At 27.2% G+C, this 21,674-nt stretch overlaps 1 protein-coding gene and 1 non-coding gene across 2 annotated transcripts; both read left to right on the forward strand.

Annotated features, from left to right (window-relative positions):
- The first annotated feature begins 2,113 nt into the window (after positions 1–2,113).
- Positions 2,114–2,187, forward strand: TRNAI-AAU. The gene has a single exon. It is a non-coding gene; the product is annotated as a tRNA-Ile (tRNA).
- Positions 2,188–12,279: 10,092 nt separating this feature from the next.
- On the forward strand, positions 12,280–16,803 carry LOC107020491 (transcription factor bHLH30). Its single transcript, XM_015220882.2, has 3 exons — positions 12,280–12,404; positions 12,814–13,241; positions 15,134–16,803. Exons 2-3 carry the CDS (start codon positions 12,816–12,818, stop codon positions 15,659–15,661), a joined length of 954 nt encoding a protein of 317 aa, XP_015076368.1. The 5' UTR covers positions 12,280–12,404; positions 12,814–12,815; the 3' UTR covers positions 15,662–16,803.
- The last annotated feature ends 4,871 nt before the right edge of the window (positions 16,804–21,674 follow it).

Genomic DNA, 21,674 nt, shown 5'->3' on the forward strand with positions numbered 1-21,674 from the left:
GTTTATTATTGAGTTGTAATAATTCCTAGATTTGTAACAAGAAGTGGGTTTGACTTCTTGGGAGTTGAGTCTTGAGAGATTTGTACAAAGGGTGGGTTTGGCTCTTTGTAGGGTTGAGTTTCAGTGAGGGTTGTAACAAAAGGTGGGTTTGGCCTTTTGGAGAGATCGATTGGAGTCAATCGAGGGAGTAGTAGAGATAAGACTTTTTGATTATTGAGTTGTAATCACAAAATCTTATAGTTGAATTAATAAAACGAGGTTTTTCCTTCCTTGAGTGAGGAAGGTTTTTAATTCAGTAAGTGTTTGTGTCTTTACTCTGTCTTTACTTAAAAGCAACTTACACGAACCTGGTTCGTGTTCTGGGGTAAGGTTTCTTCACATATAAAAAAAATTTAGTTCACTTTTTCAAATTATATTTGTATTGCATAAATTAAAAGAAAAAAAACTAACATACGTTGAGCCTGCGCTGACGATTACACATGATATCTAGTATTACATATATATAACTCAAATGTGGTGGATGCCTATCTCACAACATTGTCATTTGACTTTTTGAGGAAAATGATGTTGCCTATATAGTCGAGGGATTTAAATTTTAAGGTGGGGATACATAGGTTAATTTTGGTCCCAATTGTTAAAAGATAAGTTATAAATATCCATTAAATCTTGGGCGTTTCATATACTATTATTAATTTAACGATTTATAAATTCAGCTCTTGTTAAAATTATAATAGAATGATAAATATATTTTTATGATTTCAAATTAAATTATTGATATGAAAGGATTTTACTAAAAAAGTTATTTATATTGAAAATTAATTTTTTTTCTATTTGAATAAGAATTAATCAAATTTAAGTGAGAAATAAATAAGGTTAGAGGAAAAGAAAAAAATATACTCAACTTTCTTATGAAAAATACAAAGGAATTAATGTTTGTCATAATGACCCCACCATTTAATAATATTTCTTCTTATTTTTTTTTAAATATTATATTGAACAATAAATTTGGATAATATTATTTACTTGATAATATTTTCATCTTACGAGTACATTATTTAATTCTCCAAGATCTTGTGTCTTATCTTGACGCAAAAATTTAAAATTACATGATATTATTCATTCTATCTTAAAATAAGTGTATTTATCTTTGAGAGTCTATTTTAATTAAAATATTAAAAGACAATCTAAAAACTATAAATTTCAACGTATAATGAAATATACTTTAAAATTAAGTCAAAGGCTAAAGAAATTTTGGATATGATCGAGAATTTTTTTAAAAAACAAATCATTATAACTTTTTTTGTGTTGATTTTTTTTCTCCGATCTTATATTGACGCGAAGCTAAAATTTAAATAAGATTTTGAATCTTGTAATTTAAAATTAAAATATTTTTTAATTTTATGATCTGAAACATATTACTTAAAAAATAATTTTATCAAAAAGTATTTTTTTTAAAATAAAAAAGTGATAAACAGAAAATAGGTAAAATAAATGAAATGGAGAGGGTATTTATTTTTTATTATTTTTATATTTTTAAGATTATCATATCATAATTCATAGGTCCCACTATGTTACATGATATCCTTATCCTTAGCCCATATCAACAAGAGATAAAAAATAAAAGAGAAAATATTTTTTTAAAAAAAACAATTTTCTTTGTGTTAATTGGTTTTAATAAGAAATGTAAATAAACTTATTAGTAATGCCACTCTAATTCCTTACATTTCCATATATAAAAATATTGGAATTTAAAATATTGGTGTGATTTGGACCCTTCATTATTATTATTTTCCTATTAATGTTATATTATCCCGTTCACTTTTAATAGTCATAATGTATTTTTTAGAGTCAAATAATAAAAAAATTTATATAGTTTTTGACTATCTAATTTTTAATTTAAAATATTAAATTAATATAATTTAATTTAACTTTAAAAATTAGTCAAATTAATTTTTGAAAAACGAAACATAACAAATAAATGTGAACAGATAGAACATTATTTTTCATGTAGGACCCTTCATTTACTCTCTTTGTCCAAATAATATTCTAAACAAAGCATAGTAAAACAATGAAATAAATATCTAAATAATAAGATGGAAACTTATAACCAATTGGCCCATTAGCTCAGTTGGTTAGAGCGTCGTGCTAATAACGCGAAGGTCGCAGGTTCGAGACCTGCATGGGCCATAATTTTTTTTCAGATTTATTAAAAATATTTCACATAGATTGAGATATATATTTAACAAACGATTTCGGATCGACCCCTCGTGTTATGAGTATCGTCTTTTTTTTTCTTTTCATTTTCTCCCATCGTCTACGTATTTGATAGTGTCAATCGATAATATGTTGTGTAACGTTCATCGCCAATTAATTAAAAATTCTGATACGACACTTATCGAGTTTTCACTAAGACATTTTTGTAGTGTTATATAAGTCCAGCCCAATATCTCAACTCTGTAATACACAATTGGTCTTGTCTTTAAAGCCCATGGGCCTGAAAATGAAAACAAGAAAAGGCCTGCAATGTAGTAAAAATATGTAAATTTGAGAGACTAAAAAAGAGTTGCTAGAAAATTAACAAAATCCTATGTAGCTTGTGATTAAAGGTGTCAAATGATCGAGTTGAACGAAATTTGAACGGGTTAAAGCTAAAGCGGTTGTCGATTAATAGATTAAACATTTTTCTAGAAGCTATAAGATTTTTCTTTCTTATTTCTTGTATTTGTGATTAGTAAGCAAAAAATATTAATCCACGATACTTATATATACTTTAGATAAACACAACGAAGGTGAGGAGGCTCTAGGGTAATAGGGGAAGATAAACAATATTAACTGTCATTTATGTAATTTATTTTTCTAATTATCTCAACTTTACACTGGTTTAGGCGGTATCCGGGCCTTTTTAGAGGCAACAATCGACTTTCCCTTATTTATTGTGGTCCCAAGAGGGTAATAACCTAAAAGTTGTCCGGTCTTAAACAAGACAGAAAACCTCTTAGGCTTCTTCAGAAAAGGAACATCAAACGTTTACTTGGAAAACACGTTATACACGTATGATCCAAGTAAACGTCCAAACATCCTTTCTAACATACCCGTCCGAAGAATCAAAGGCCATCTATAAGTGGTTGATTTTAAATCAATCATATGAGTATGCTATCTCACTACCCGTCAATCTGAGTACTCTAAAGCGCCTGAACCAACCACCCAGATGAGACTCGTGAGGAAAGTCATGTTCGTCATTTTGATTATCTTTTTTTAAAAATATTATTTAAAATATTTGACCAATCAAATGAAAACATAAAACGTTGTATAGAATATATTTTCGGTAACTTCTCCAACACACCATTTTTTAATAGATGAGGAGTCTAATATTAGATGCATGCACCAATTAATTAACATACAAAACTTCAACTAGAAGTTTTATGAACTTTCAATTAAATCTTGAATTATTTTGTTTTTCATTTTTTGCTCAGTGTTTGATGTTTATATGAAATCGTTCTGATACTTTAATTAAATTTGAATTCGAACATGTTACAATGCCCATTTTTAGAGGATTTCTCCTTCTATTTCTTGAAACTCGAACCTTACACTTCTGAGTAAGAATAAAAGAATCTCAATCATCTCACCATAATTTATACTGATTAAATCTTAAATTCGAATATTAAAGGGAAAACAAAAATGCAACGCATGCAAATACTTAAAAGAATTCTTGCCTTAGACGCAAGAGATCTTTGCAAGTGGTAATAATGACTAGAAAATAAACACATAAAAAATAATTAATCTTATATTTTAGCAAGTACTTGATCAATAATAATCATGATAACTGCAGGTGGAACCATATGATGAACCAAAAATAGAAACAAAGAACAATTTTATTTTATTTTTTAAAAAATAATATCATGACCAAATAATATAGTAGACAAACCCTATAACTAGCTTAAACATGGAAAAAAAATGTCAAAGACCTAAATTTTAACGTGTTTTATTTTATTGCAAATAAAGCCACTTTAATTCATTGAAATTTAATAAAAGTGTACATTTTAAATTTTTTTATAGGGTTTTGAGGTATATGATTAACCAAGACTCCACTTTCGGCTACACTATGCAATGGACAATTTGAAAGCATGTTTTGAAAATGACGTGACAAAAAAGTATATTGGGTTCTTTTTCATTGACAAATCTTATTTTAGGTTGTTCAGATATGATAGGATGAATATAATTTTTACGTTTACTTAAAAAATTTGAATTTGATATTTAGGTATGAGAAATTATGATAGAAAATACTTTTTAAACGACTTTACGTAATGTAAATTCAGATTAATTAGATCCTCAATATAGATAATGTACGTTGAGTGTTGGACGAAAAGAAGAAGACAAACCCCACTTTCCTTGTAACTCTATCATATTTTTATTTAATAAAGATGAATTGGATATGTTATGTCTGTTCGGATAAAGATAATTTTATTGATATGATTTTAAAAAATTTCAGTATCAAACATGTTATGTTTTTAATACCATGATTTCAAACCTACTATTCTTTGCAATTTTATAAGATTTTTATACATAGATTTATCTTTCGCATCAAAAGTATTAATGGATTTGAATGAATCCACAACTATAACTTCATATCGTAAATTTACCTCTAGTTGTATAATAGTTCTTTTCCTATTACAATTCTGTTTTTTTATTCAAATTTACGATCGATAATGTAAACTAAATCACGTTGACAGATCTAGTGTAATTATGGAGGAAATCATGCTTTCATTTTTAAGCCTTGAATTATGACAAGTCTAGTGCTAAATTTATTATATTGCTTAAGTCAAACTTTGGTGTAGACTGATTTTTTTTTTTAGGAAAAAAGTTTGTGTTTAATCAAATTTATAATTCTAATGGGAAGTTCTTTAAATCAAATGATTAACTCTAATTCTAGGAAGATAATTATATTATATATGTTGATTATCATATACTCTACTATAATTTACACAACTCCCAATCATTTGCCTATATTTTTCTCCTATTTTCTTCTTAGATATTGAGTTAGTTTTTATTTATTTGTGTTATTTCACTTATTATGTATATACTTTTATAAAAAAAATAATTAAGGTACTTAAATGTAATCATCCTTCTGCTCGTGATGTGGACAAAACTAACACCACCTCTATGTGGTCCATTAATTTATATTATTAAACGTATCATCGAACTAAAAAAAATCAATTCTATAAAGAAACTGATCCAAGTACATTGCAATTGATACGTAAGATTCGTTCACGTATAATCTTGTTCTATTTTAGAAACAACGTCACTCGTGACTTATGTTTAATTTCAATTCTAGTATAATATATTAGAGACTTGTGCACGTGACAATCAGGTTTTAGAGGTATTTTTAAGTTGATTAAAGATTTCTGCAGTTTATCGTCTTGGTGGGATAAGACAACTGTCATTACGTCTATTTTTGAATCGTGACAATAAGATGATCTTACTAATGTATTTTATAATACATTAGTCTACACTCAAAATAAATAATATTACTAGTGAATTAAATTATCACGTAATATGTATAGCAACATGTACGTAATGCATGCCTCTATTATCGCCATTGTATACATTCCAATAAATGATTTGTCATAATATATGTATATGTACTTCCTAGTGCTCTCTAAATGACTATATTTTATGTTATAACACATATGATTAGCATAATTTATCATTAACCATACAATTGAACCTAATTAATTAAGTGGCATTACAAAATTTTACTTTATTAGTTAGGTTTAGTGGCAAATCTTGAGTTAACAAACTTCTCTATTGGAGTACTTTCCCATTATTTATAGATTTAGATTCTTCCTTTGGTTGATTTGGGATTTGTATTTTTCATAAAAAGCCATTGAAAATATAATAAAATAAGTAAATAAAATATAATAAAAATATTTTTGACACGACTGATTATAGCATAACTTTTTAGATTTAATGGTTATTTAAGTTAAACTGAAAGTGCCTTTTAGAAAATTTGTTATGTAGCAAATTACTTTTGATTAAAATAATAGTAGGGGACAATAAGTAAGTTCATAATGCTAAAAAATAATAAATTAATTAATTATTTTGCTTTATGATCTGTCTTATTAGTTATGTTTAATGTTTAATAATATAGATCCTCAAGCTCAGTGGGGGACTTGGAAACTAATTTTATAGCCCTCTAATTAAATTAATGCTAATTTATAATTTTTTTAAAAAAATTATATATATCTTGCAAGATCTAATCAATCTCTTAATATGAATTTTTTAAAAAGAGAAATACAATTAGTAAAATTGATAATTCGGATTAAAATTTCTCTCTTTAATTTCATGTTATAGGGCTTCTATTACTCATCTCAGGCTAAAAGTTTTGCGTATTATATGAACTAGCGTTGTATATATTTTTCGAGAATCTTGATATTAATTTCTTTATTAGTTTAATACATGTGATCGTCTAGCATATCACGTATATTTTTCTAAAATTTTATTCTGTCTCTCTTAATTTTTCTTTATGATCTGTTTTCATCGATCTACCCTCCATCACAAACTCAGAGGGTCACAATTAAGCTCTCTCATCATAAAAGGAATATTAATTGACTATTTTTCTTGAAGAAGATTTTATACTTTTTCACATGGAAAGTACTTTTAACTTTGTTTGAATATATATGAAAATACATCTTGCTAAAAAATTAGTATAAATAAATAAATTAACAAACAAAAATAAACTTTATTGTAATCTCAGCATGTGCAAACCACCTGAAATTTGAAAAAACAATAATCATGTAATGTGAAATAAGCATGCGCCTAATTTTATTTTAATTTTTTTATTTTTCCTTTTGGCAAATACAATGTCATAGGGAAAATAAATTCTTTTTGGATAAAATTAATTAGTATATATATATATATATATATATTAACATGTTAGAATTAAAAGTTGGACTAACTAAAGCCAAAAGTTATTTTTTTTCAACATACTTTAAGACAAATATAAAATGATTTTAATTTCTCTTTTTTCAAACTCTACATAAAGTTTTTTTTTTAAAAAAAACATTGTAATTAGCCAAACTAAGAAAAGGTGATCAAACATCACTACTAATAATTAGTATAATTAGCCAAAACATGTGGAGTTGGTTTCTCAATATACTACATAATTGAATTATTAATTAGCACCATAATTATTAATTAAGCACTTGTGGTTTAAGAGGAATTAAACGTCATGACAGCATGAGACTGATGTCATAATTATTAATCCTCACAAATAAAGCAATATAATTTATTTTATTTTTTCAAAATTTTATTGTTTGCTAGTGCTACTAGCTATCATCAAATCTTTGAATTAGGAAAGACTTAAAATTAAAAATAAAAATAAAAAAAGTACAAGGAAAAAGGAACCTAAGCTAAAAAGGTTAAAACAATGGGGACCAAAGTAGCCATGCGTGTGACCACTATATATATGGTTCCTAAAAATTCTCATTCCAAAGGTTGATCGATTTTACGTTATCGTCAGAAAATTATACTGTATATAAATGTGACGAATATCATATTTAAAATTAATATAAAATAAAGTAACAACTTTTATAACTCATCAAAAAAGGATCCTTTTGTATTTGCTCATAGACAATATTTAGATTAATTTAAGGATCAAGAATTGAACACAAATATTTACATGCAAGAACTTGACTTAACCCCTCTACTTCCCTCACAAAACCAAAAAGGAATTTAAGGTTATGTTTGGTACGAAAGAAAATATTTTTTTTATATTTTTCATGTTTAAGTGCCTCTAATTTATGGATCATTTTCCGAAACCCTCTCATGCCATTAGAGGCGTAGCTATCTTTGTCTGAAATGCGTTAATTGACACTCTCTCGTTCAAAAAAATATATTATTGTATAGATCGATATATGAAATTCAACATGTATATAGTACATTATCAGCTCTTTTGACCTCTTCACATTATGCTTTAAATATTTTTAGTGAAAATCCTGACCTTGCGACTACATGCCATCCTCCCATTTCTATCCCTACTCACGACAGTTATTTATTACGTTAAACTTTTTGAATATAGTATTTTCTACTATCAAACATAAAAAATATAAAAGCAAGAAAATATTTTTTTTTCTTCATGTCAAATACAACAACAAACTCAATGTGTAATTCAACATGTAAAAGTCTAAAAAATCCAGAATACACGAACCTTATTCCTGTCTCGTAGACCAGATAAACCCTAAAGCATATATTATGAGGGCAGTGACAAATCTGTGCATTAGAGTGACCTGACAATGGTGTAAAGAGGAATAAGGTCAATTAATATCCGTACTAAAAATAGACTAGGAAAGAGCACTAACAAGAGACATTGGAAATCAACATGTTTTATTTTTACTTGTTATTCATGTGCATAGTGTTTTTATTCCTACTCTAAATGTTTGATCATAGGGTCTTATTCCTACCTAAAATGTTTGTTCAAATTTGTCACATATAACATTTAACCTAAGTACCTAACTAACCTTTGTTTTTATAGAAAAAAATTAGTAACCCAAGGACAATATATATATATATAGGAGATTCTCTCAATTACTCAATTTTATTATGGAAAAAGTTACATATCCATATCCATGTTTTATTCAAAATAATTGCTGCTACGTTGTGTCTGCACTGACGTGACATGAAATGAACAATAACATTATAAGAGTCCTAAGCGCAACTCTTTTGAAGAAGATTATGTTTAATTACTAGATATTTATGTTATGCCTTTACTGATGTGATCTGTTAATAAAAATAACGTTGTATAGCTATATAGGCAATGCATGGGTCACGTTCATCGCTTCAGAGTCTTATGCGTAACTCTTCTAGAGAAGATTATATATGTTCTTTAGCTTCTTCTTTTTTCTAAAATTATGAATAAAGGTCTAATTTTATTATTCCAAGATATTATAGGGGTTGATGATATTTGTATTAACTTTACTCAGCCAAAATTTCATATGGACTGTGTAATTAGTCAGATCATGTTGGTCAAGACATATCAGGAGGAGTTAAAAGCAGTTTTTTTTCTCCTCATTTTACTCTTAGTCAGTCATTTTCTTTTTGTGTAGTAGTATTATAATCATTTCATAAAAAACAGCTTTGGAGCTTTATGCATATTTGACTAAACTAAAGAGACTTTTAGGAACAAAAAAAGAAAAGGGAAAACAACAATGATGTATCGATCGATCGGTGTAATTCTATAAATGAAATTTGAGAAAAGTGATATCTACGTAAACTTTGCCTTTACTTCAAGAAGATAGAGAAATTATTTCTGAAAGACTCTTGGCTATAATCTCTTGATCACTAGGTCTATATTATGTCACATTTGAAAACATCAATCATTTTCAGCAATATTTTGGTCCTTTTGTGGAACTAATTAAGTAAAATATAAGCAAGAAGTTTTTTCTTTATTACTAGCATTAGCTAATAATTGTTCTTCACATAATGTTGTTTTGATTTTATTCATGTTCATGTAAGATTGGGAAAGCGAGGAGGTCATAAGCGTCTACGCAACATAAATTTAAATTAATCAAAACTTAAAGAAACTGTTCGCACTTGCTATATATTATTTTCTTTAAACTTTACTTATCAGATTACAATGATATATATATATATATATATATATATATATATATTGTTGTTATGTTCAATCCATATAAAGGGTTGATCTTCCCATTTATCAAGAAAACACAAAAGAAATTTTTGCTTAATTAATACCCTAGGAAAAACTATTGGTGGAATTAGATGATATAAATAATTGATTAATTAAGTAATTAATTACTTAATCTTTGAATATTAGAAAACCAAGCATAATGCAACATGATGTCAGTGTAGAATCACACCAAACCTCACAAAGTTAATAGAGACAACATTTTAGAATTTACAACTTATGTCAGCAACAACTTGACAATTTAAATATTTCATAATTAAATTATAAATAATTAAATTTGTGGTAGCCTAATATTAGTACTATTGCTTTAACTATAGTGGGAAATCTGTTGCTAATTCCCAACCATTAGATTAGAGAGAGAAAAAAAAGGTATCCTTGAGTTAATCTAGAAGTTTGGTATAAATATTAAAAGTGCTTATAAATAAAATTAATTAAAGATAATAACTTAATCACTTTTAACTTATGATCCTATTTAACTTTGTAATTATTCAATTATACTTAAATATGAGGAAGACCAATCGAAAATATCAAGATATATTATCTCCTGTTTCAACATTAATCCAGTAAATATTCGCTTTGCTTCTCGTTGATAATTTTTTTTTTCACAATACAAAAAGATAAAAATATTTATCAAACACCTTTTCATTATCAATTTCAACACTCTATCGAACCATTCCTTCTATTCCAATTTATACGTCATAAATTTCGAGATTCAAATTAACTTTCAACTTATAATAGTGATCTCAGACAAAAAACTTTAAACTTTTTTTTTATTTTTTTTATATATCTGTAAACTACGTAAAAAGTATTATAGATCGCAATAATTAACTAAAAAACACATAAAAAGATTTCAAATTCAAGAAAATTTATCTGACTCTCAAAATTTCAACCGTACCACGTTAAGTAAAATTAAAAAAGTTAACCAATTACCAAAAGACTTATTAGCCCCTCCCCCCAAATGAATTAAGTATGAATAGATGCAACTGAAATCGAGGAGGAATAGATACATAATAATATTTATCATGTGAAGACAAACTCATCAATATGTAGTTTGCAAAAATGACCAATTATATTACACTACCCCCCTACCTACCCACCCCACCCACCCCACTATGAGCGGTGGGGGGTGGGGGGTGGAGTGTGTTCCAAGACACAATGATTACAAGGGTCTTGGGGAAGCAGAAAGGTTTGGCGTGGAAAATAGCTACTCTATATATACTATATGTATATGAGAGAATAATAATACTATTTCTTAACCTAACTAACCCTAAAAATACCCTAACTTTTTATATCACTTTGAACAAAAAAGTAAAATCATAACTCGTTAGCGTTTGAACGTAAATTTTAAATCAAAATCTAGATTTTAAGAATTTGATTCATAGATCAATTTTTAAAATTTTAAATTTCGGATCACATAGCTTTAAATTTTGAATTCGCATGTAATTGTGATAAAGTTAACGTATAACAAAATTAATACGAAATGAATATGTATTGTCATGTTATATCCATAATTGCTAAAAAATTAAATTGATGATTATTTATTTATTTTATAGTGTAAAGAAGTAGTATTAATTTACTTTTGTGATGAATAAGCTAAACTTCTAATTATTATTAAAATTGTGTTTGGTCGGTCGACAATCCGTGTGTTTTGCCTTCACAGTGTTTCTTTTTGTTGCAAGTAACATACACTCTAATAATTATATTACTTTGAACCATGTAGTAAATAATAATACTTATATTGTTCATAGGGAAAATAAAGAATAGTTTTACTACTACTTTTATGAAAATATATTATACTAATAATAAATATAATAGGGACAATTCCCACCTTTTGAATTATTTTAAAGTTATGTTAAATTTAAAATTCATTTTTTTATCATGATATCAAAATAGAGCCCATCTAAATTTTCACTTTCGATGTTGGATCCTTTAGTTAAATTGTTCGCATATCAGATGTCTAACTTTGAGCGTAAGGGGCTTGTGTGAAGAGTCTCGCTTCTGCCATTTAAGAAAATGAATCGATGGTCTCTTTAATATGGCGTGTTGGATAATCCTCGCTTCTTGAGTTGGCACGCCATCGTTATCTAGCTAGCTTTTAGGGTTTGATTATTAGATTCAAATTTATTTCATATAAAATTTTATAACCAATTAAATAATATTACATAAATTGAGACGGACGAAGTTATACCTAATAATTGTTAATGTGTTTGTATAGGGAAAATAAATAAAACAAAAATCCAAAGTGAACAAACATGAGTGAGGGAATTAACTAGTTAGTGTGTGATAGGTATATAAATAGATATAATATATAGTTGAAAGAGAAAAAAAGAATGCCGTAAAGAGAAAGGAAACAACACTGCCAGTACTTTTACATACCCCTTCTCTATATATAAAAAAAAATTAAAAAAATTGTCAGAAGTGGACATTAAAATATAAAAAATAAATAAAAAGTTGGGTCCATTTTTAATTTTTTTTTAAAAAAATTAAATAATAAATACAAAAAGATAACCAACAAAGCCACAAAAGAGATTTGAAAAAAGCTAGTTGATGCTAAGGATAAAAAGGGTCACTTCCATTGCCATTCAATACAAGTTGAAATCTCAAACAAAAAAAAAAAAAACTTTTCTTTCTCTCTCAAAACAACCAAAAAAATAAAAATAAATCTTAGTTCTTCACTATTCTACATCAAAGCAAAGCAAAGGTCTGTCTTTTACTTACCCCTTTTTGTGTTTTATTCCTTGTGAAAAAATTCCTTTTGTCACACAAAATCCAACTTTGTAATATATTTATATTTTTTCATTCAACATATATATACTTATACATATGATGATTATCAAATGTTTTATTCTTACAAAAAAAAAATACATATTCAGTGTATGATCTATATATATTGACCAGAAATAATAAACAGTAAATCTGACTGACTATATTTTGTATATATAAACAAGCTAAACCTAAACTTCTTCAAACATACTATTGTTTCACTCGTGTAATTGTATTCAGTATATAATCTATGTATATCGATTAGAAAATTTGTTACTTATTATTATATATATGTTTAATTACTATAATAGTTCTGAATTTAGTATACATACTGTTTGAACAAATAGGTATGCATCCACAAAGTTTCATGAACCCGGTTCACTTCCAAAGCAACTCAGAAATGTTACCATGGTCAATTCCACCGGTTCAACCATTTATGAACCCGGTTCACCACCATGATCAGTCATTTCTCCTCCCTCCTTCACCATCGGCTTACGGTTTATTTAATCGTAACACTAACACAGATCAACAACACCTCCGGTTCATCTCAGATAGTTTAGTAGGTCAAGTGGTTCATCATCATCATCATAATCAACCCGGTTCAATAGCACCTTTTGGTTTACAAGCTGAGTTACAAAAAATGAGTGCACAAGAAATAATGGATGCTAAGGCATTGGCTGCATCTAAAAGTCATAGTGAAGCTGAAAGAAGACGTAGAGAAAGAATCAATAATCATCTTGCTAAATTGAGAAGCCTTCTTCCTAATACTACTAAAGTAAGTCTACTTAATTATATGCTTATAAGAGTTTATGTTATGTGCGCTGACAATCATAACATTATATCAATCGATGACGATGGAATAATTATACTGGATATGTTGTTGATGATCAACTATAATATGACTCTACCTTATGAAATCGTACGATATTAGGGTTAGTGTTGAATATCACTTATAGTAATGATTAAGAGGTAATATAACTCTTCGTAGCAAGATTGATATGATAATTTGAATATGTAAGTTTATTTTTGTTTAAGATTGTGTGTGTATATAAGTATATAACCTAAAAGTTTATTTTTGTTTAAGATTGTGTGTGTATATAAGTATATAACCTAAACTCTTAATGTGATGTGTTATTGCTTTGTTTTGTTTTATTTTAGGTGTATTTAGGTATATATATATATCGTGAAAGTAAGAAATTTTTTTATAGTATTAAATTATTTAAATGATATTTATGGATTGAGTTTAGTTGAAATGATTAACAAGAATTTTTTAATAATTTTAAAATTAAGAGAAGTTGTTTATTAGTGATTAAAAACTCCTTGTATGGACGATTTATATGACTTGAAATTCTTTTAATTTTAGTACTTTGAAAACCATGAAATGAATATATGTAACCTTTAAAGATTGATTTATCTGTTATAACAAAGAAAGATAAATTGACGATGATGATGTATATAACTTATACTCTTTGATTTTAGATCTTCAAAAGATTTTATTTTGGATTCTTTCATGACTAGAAAGTAAAAAGTATACGTAGATAATACAAAACCTAGCAACACCAAATGAGTATGAAGTGTGTAATACATAGCTAGAAGTACAAAAAAAAGTGAACACCCTTTTCTGTTTTTTCTATATTCGTTTCGTTTCAAGTTGTTTGTCATATACTATTTTAGTCTGGTTAAAGATATGTGATTTTTTTTTACTGTTTTTCACACTACACGTTAAAAAATCATAAAATTAAATAATAATTTGAATGTATTCTATGTATGTTTTTTTTTTAAATTTCGTATTAAATTAAAATTAGACAAACAGATTAAAACCGAGAGATGTTTAGTGCTAGTTCCAAGGAAAGTTGGAACAAAGCGTTAATGTCGCAAATTTGACATGAAAAAGAGAAACCACCAAGCAGTTCAAAAGCTTCCATAGAAAATTCTTGCCGGTTATTAAATTTACATTACCCAAAAAAAATAAAGTAGTTGTTAAAAAAAATAAAATCAGAAAGAAAATATATATTATTTTAAAAGATTTAATTTAAATGAGACAAACAAGCATTTTTGTCAGTCATGTATACCTTCTTTTTTTTTTTTTAAAAAAAAAAACAACTCTATGTACTTCATGCCTAGTCCTCAAAAAACCCCACCCTAAAAGTCCTCAATTTAATGATCAATCATATAAAGTTTACAAACCCCAAAAAATATTAATAATAATTTATTTTATATAATTTTATTGATAGAGTATAAGGTGAGTAATATAAAAATATAGAGTTTCTTTCTGAACGATTTCTTGACTTAAATAAGAGTATCAATAGTTCAATACATAAAATAAATGTAGTAGCAAAAAAAATTATATTGAAAACGATTATGTGTAGTTATCGCTTAGGTAATCTGATATGTCTAATTTTTCATATCCTTGATCCCAACTTAAATATTTTATGAAACAAACGATTATCTATAGTTATCATTCAGATGACGATTATAGCTAGTGTTAATATTGTATAATTCTTCATATCATTGATCTTAACTTAGATATTTTATGAACGAACGATTATCTCTAGTTATCATTCATATGACTTGATAACTAGTGTTATATATGAACAAAGTTATCATTTAGATGACCTGATAGCTAATGTTACGTTTTTTTTTTTTTTTTTTTGTTTATGTTAATAGACAGACAAAGCTTCATTGCTAGCAGAAGTGATACAACATGTGAAAGAGTTAAAAAGACAAACATCCTTAATATCAGAGACAAGTCTTGTCCCAACTGAAATTGATGAATTAACAGTTGATAATGCAACATCTGATGAAGATGGTAAGTTTATAATAAAGGCCTCTTTGTGTTGTGAAGATAGATCTGATCTTTTGCCTGATTTAATCAAGACATTGAAAGCACTAAGGTTAAAAACATTAAAAGCTGAAATTACAACACTTGGTGGACGTGTTAGAAATGTGTTGTTTATAACCGGAGACGATTATTATTGTAATAATAATAATAATCGAGAGGTAGATACGTGTATAAGTGGAGACGATGAAGATACTGAGATGATGCAGCAACAACAACAACAACAACAACCACAGTATTGTATAAGTTCAATACAAGAAGCACTTAAAGCTGTGATGGAGAAATCAAGTGGTGATGATTCTGCTTCAACAAGTGTTAAGAGACAAAGAACTAACAATATCAACATCCTTTCTTAAATTACTTCTTTTCCCTTTTTATGTGTGTTTGTTTTTGTTTTTTTTTGGGGTGTGTGGTTTTTGTTTTTTGTCCATCTTATTTGGACAATATAATGTAGAGAGTTGGTGGTGCCTAGGGTTTTGGGTTAATGGTATGATGTGTGAGTTGCATATTGGAAAACCCTATCATAGATAAAACTCGAAATTCAGGTATTTAAGTGGAGAAGTATCTATAGAGGGTCAAATTTAGTATCGGTGTATTTTGATACCGGGTATTATTGACTCTTGGAGGTTTGATTTCTCGATTATTACAAAAAAATAAATAAATATGTTAGGGTTGGTGCATAGTGGTTTTCTTTTTGTGTTGTGTCCAAAAAGTGTTTGATTTCCTCGTGTCATGTTCATCAAAAGTCTGATATTTAAATGAAGAAATGTCAAGAGTGAATTCTGCATTTCTTACTTTTGAGTCGTGCATTATTGACTGTCGGGGATTTCTGAATTATAAAAAAATTGTAGAGGCTTTGTTTTTTGGTGGTGGTGGGGTGGGATGTCCAAAAGTGTCTTAATCAATTGGCTCATGTCTATGTCATGTCCATCAAGAGTTGATCAACTCAAACAAGAAAACCCTTGAGAAAGAAAAATTGAAGAGAAGGATCTTTTTAGTGAAGAGAGGAACATTATAAGAATAGAAATATGGTGAAGTATTTTGATTACATGCTCTTTGTCTCTCTTTTGTTTTTTAGTGTGAAATTTCCTTGTTAACTTCTCTTTCTTTGTCACAATTTATGCATGCTCACAATATGCTTATTTTATCATTTTTTGGAGGAAAAAAAATAGAATTATGGGGTGTTTTTTTTTTTTTTTTATTTTTTTTCTTGTGGGAAAGGGAAGAATCATTGTAAATATATTTATTTATACTAGTGTTTGTTGTGACTCATATATGTATTTGCCTTGTACTTTTCTTCTCAAGGCATAATACTATATATCATTTTGCTCTTCTTTTTTTTTTTTCCAAGTCTAAGTATGTTGTGGGTGATGGTGTTTTGTTTGTTTTTTTTTCCTTTTCATTTTGGGGTGTTTAAATCAATATTCTATGTAACAAGGGGATGGCAAGATTATCAATGAAATTATTATACATATATCTTATATATATATGTTTCTCATGTCTGAGTTGAAGCCACATTAATTGAAAATTGTAATTATACTTGTCAGTTAGCCCCATATATATATTTTATGATCTTAAATATGTCATGTAATAATTATACACGTGGCAGACTATAAAAAGTTTTGAAATTTATAGCAATGTTAAACCTATCATAATGTTTATGGTGTTGTATAAATATTCTCACAAGTCTAAAAAAAGTTATATCAATAATATCTTTTAGGCTATTGTGTCAAGTTTAATTTATTATATGAAAACATATTACTCTTACTATATATTAGTTTTATTACTTGATGGTGCAATAAATTCTACATGTTTCTATAGACTACATAGTGCAAAAGCCAATTTTTTCTAAATGTTTGTATAATGAGACACAAATTTTCATTATAATATTGGGAATAGGTATTAATTAATTTTCTTTTTTGCTGATTCAATCAAAATATTTACTCGAATCGTCACTCTACATTTTTGAATGGACAAATAGTGTTCTGTTAAGTTGTTAGTACCAATAATCTGTCAATCTTTTTTTGTTATCTTAAGTCATAGTAAAGTGACCACCCTATGATTATGAAATTTTGCATATACACACATGTAACAAATAAATATATTTGTTAGGGTTCGACTCAATATTCATGTGTGTATTTTAATTTGTTCACTAATCTTCTAGCCTTTAACGTAATTCTTCAACTGCTCCGTCAGTTTTTTGTTGACTTTATAAATACACTTATTGCAACAAAGCGCTACAATAAAGTGCATAGAGGATATGGAGGAAATTTGATTGATTCAGAATCTTTAAATTTTATATATATAATACCTAAAAAGTAATAAATTTTTTCGATTAAATTTCTCTTAGGTAAGGTATTTGGAGTAACCATGTATCGAGTTGTCTGTATCGTTTGTCTTTATTTTAGAGTGATATTATCGTAAGCACCATCGACGTTAAGCTTGATAATATTTAGATCAATTTCTATCGAAACTTTTAAGTGGGCCTAAATGAACAAGGCCCAGATAAATGGGCCATTTCTATCTTATCCAAAGTAAATTTCTCACTGGGCCTCACTTGTAGTAGTCCACTAAAAAATTGTAGGCCCAGTATAATCACTCTTAAAGCCCATCAAACAAAATCTTCATGTTTTAACGTTTACCTTACTCTCATCGGAAAAATTCACAAATAACCATTTTTCGGTCCTTGTAATTGAAAAATAGATATGTGTCGTGAAATTTCTAAATTTAGGGGTGAGGCTCCATGAGATTGTCTTGGAAATCGGCCCCTAATATTTGAAACCCCGTGATAGTAACTATTTTTCAAAGACGTGTTTGAAATCTTACCAGCAAATGCTATTTTGTCGATTATGACTTCCTTCGAATCCCCATCTATACCTTAAAAAACAACCTATTTACTTTGTATATATAAATGAAAGGAAAAAAAGATTAGGTTAAGCTATTTCCATCACACCTCCTCAAATCGATTTGATCGAATTTCGTTCTTTCTCACTATCCGACCTATCTCGGGACTCTACTAATACGGTATACTCTATGCATCATACCCTCCTAAATTTAGGATACTACTACCATATAGGATTAATATTTTTTTATATATAAAAAATAGGAATAAACTATAAAAGATTTGTCACTAAATAATATGCAATTAACAAAAAATCTTGATAATCCATTGCTACATTTGAATTAGTGATAAATATTACTATTATTTAGCTATAGAATTTGTTTGTTGCTAATTCTTTTCTCTCCTTTTTTTTTTTAAGTATTTATTAGCTGTTAAATATATAGTAAATGATTTCTAAATTTATCCAACCATGACCACCCTAGCTAGGTAGCCTCATGACCTCTCAGTTTGGATAGTACTTTTTTTTAATCATCCTCTCTGTGTATGCATTGAATTATACACAAGATACAAATGTCACAACTTACACACAACAAACATGTTGGCCTTAAAAAGAGTTTTTCATTTTTTGGATTTTCGATCAGTGTCTGATAATTATATTCAGGTCTAATCTAATTCAGTTTCATGCAGAATAATTATTTATAAGGGCGACGCTTACCTAAACAATAATAATCTACGTATATATATTGATCGATTTCTATCGCTAAACAATAAAGTCATTCACTAACTCATTTAAGCAAAGAATTATCAAATAATTAGCGCATTGATTTAGTTAACGATGAAATTCATAGTAAATTCTTTTCCCCATTATTACTTTTCTTATTTACTCTTTCGACCTTGATTCGATTTTTATCTTGCAAAAAGAAATATGATAATGCACTAATGAAGACATATATTTTTTGTTTCTCATTCTATACTTGTCTTATGGTCTAACTAATCTGGATTCACGTAGAGACGTGTTCCATATTAAAGGTAAAACGCTCCTAATCAAAAGCGTGACTTTCATATTAAAATTAAATTCAAAATTTCTAATTAAGAATGAGAGAGTATTTATCTTCGATTAAATTGAGTAAATGGGGAATATATGTCACTTCACGAGTCATAAATTTGTGCACGTTTGGGTAGTAGAAAGACCTCCAACTTCCATCTACACAAAAATGAAAATCTAAATGGTACTATTTGTTGTAAAGTGTAAATAAGGGTTGGCTCATTAAATATTGGATGGCCATAAAAAGAAAAAATAAATAAATTGGAAATGAATAAAAAAAATCAAAACAAAAATTTTACAAATCATGTGGGAAGAATAAATTTCCCTATCACACAGTTAATAATAAATAGAATTCTATGAGCATAATTGTACTTGTTATTGGTGCATACTCAGTGTATATAATTAAAATATGTAGTGTTATATACACTATGATTATACGTTGTATACTAGCTAAAAATTTGCTTAAAATAAAATAAAAGAATAATTAGGATTATTTTTATTGTTAGTTTTGTTGGAGTGTTGTGCTATGCAATTTTTATTTTTGTTTTCGATTAACCATTCAATATAAAAAGTTACAAGCCTCGTTAATTCAGAATCACATTACGTATGTTTAGTAAGGGAGGGTAAATTACTAAATTATAAGTAAAGGAATTCACATCTCTATACACCCTTTTAATTTGAGTTTCAGGTATTTCAACTTTATAGAGAAAACGTGTAAAGCCTGATGAATAGACACGAGATGAACAGATCTTGAAGCCGTACCACCAAGAAGAAGATTAAGAAAATCTCAATCATCAAACTTTGAACTTCGTGAGTACTCAAAAAATTAGTTTGATTCGAAATATGAGAGTCGAATTAATTAATGTTCGATTTAAAATAAATTTGAGATCCTTTTATTGTTGCAAGTGTACACCATTCCTAGTGTAATAACTCACAATTCTGACAGAAATCCACTGAAAGAAAGCAAATTGGTTGTTCAAACTTATAATGGCAATAGCAATAGTACACCAAACAATCATTCACTCTTGTGGACCTTTTATTGACCAAAACAACATTTTTAACATTTTAATTTTTTTTTCATCATCATTAGATTCTCTTCTTTTATGTGCAAAAAAAAATCTAACATTAATCTTGTGTTTGGGTACACCATATAAAGTTAATAATTTTCAAAGTATGATTTTAAATATATAATTTGAGATAACAATTTTAAAATAAAATTTAACTTGTAAATTTTTGTAAAAAATAGAAATTCATAGTTAATCAGCGAAAGATAATATTTATATCTTGTAAAAGAATTATACTAAAGAATGATTAGTTCTACTATCAATAACTAGTGAATCATTCGAATCACAAGGTAATTATATGTTTGCCGAAAGATTTTACTGAAAAAATATCCGAGAAAATCAAAAAAATGAAGAAAAAAAATTGAGGTTGAAACACCCCACTTTGTAAACTTTTGTTTGATTTTTAAAAAAAATCAATAATTTAATTTGATATTTGAATGATTGGGTCAATTGATTTCACGCACACTCTTAGAGGCATGAAATCAAATATAATTTTAATAGGATTTAAAAAATTAATGATCCAATCAAAGTCTAGATTTTATGCATTTGTCAATCAATTCAAAATATTAGTCACACTATTCCAATAAAACAACTAAAAAATCAGACTATTTTTTGAGTTAGACTTTGTTGAATTAAATGAGGACTATCACAAAAAAAGACTGTTCGACGCATAAATCATTTAAATATTTATAGGTTTTTAAAAAGAATTGCATCATAAGAGATGTAATATAAATAGTTCATGTTAATATGGAAATTTTTATGACTATTTTCACAACTTAAATTATAATTTATAAATCATTTAGAAATAACTTTATTATTTATCAAATTTCCAAAAGGATTATTATGATTGACAATTTGACATAAATATCAAACAATGTCATTTTCAACTAATATATACACACACTTATTATGTCTTAATTATTGCTAAATAAAGTTGGTGATCATGATTCTTCTAAAATCTTCAATTGAATAATCAATTTTCTATTTAAAAATATTTTTTTTTAAAAAAAAACTAATATGCACCATGTGACTTTTTTATTATTTTCAAATGGGTTTTGTCGACACATAAAGAATTAATATTGTTGAAAAAGCTAATGTCCTTTACGATCTTATATTATGTTTTTAATACAGTTACATCATTTGGAACGATTCACTTTTTTCTTTTTCCTTTTTAATCTCTATTTTTATTGCATATAGTCCAACTATTAGGTAGTTAAACTTTACCTTTTCTCGAAAGTTCTTAGATGAAAATTTTTGGATTAAAATCTTGTTTAAACTGGGTCACAATTCGAGTCGTTAAATTAATCATAAATATTTATATTAAAATAAATCGTTTAGGTTATAATGCACTGAAGTACAATATTTCTTGAATTATATATATATATATATATATATATATATATATATATCAGATAATT

This window comes from Solanum pennellii, chromosome 5, assembly GCF_001406875.1.
Source record: "Solanum pennellii chromosome 5, SPENNV200".
NCBI lineage: Eukaryota > Viridiplantae > Streptophyta > Magnoliopsida > Solanales > Solanaceae > Solanum > Solanum pennellii.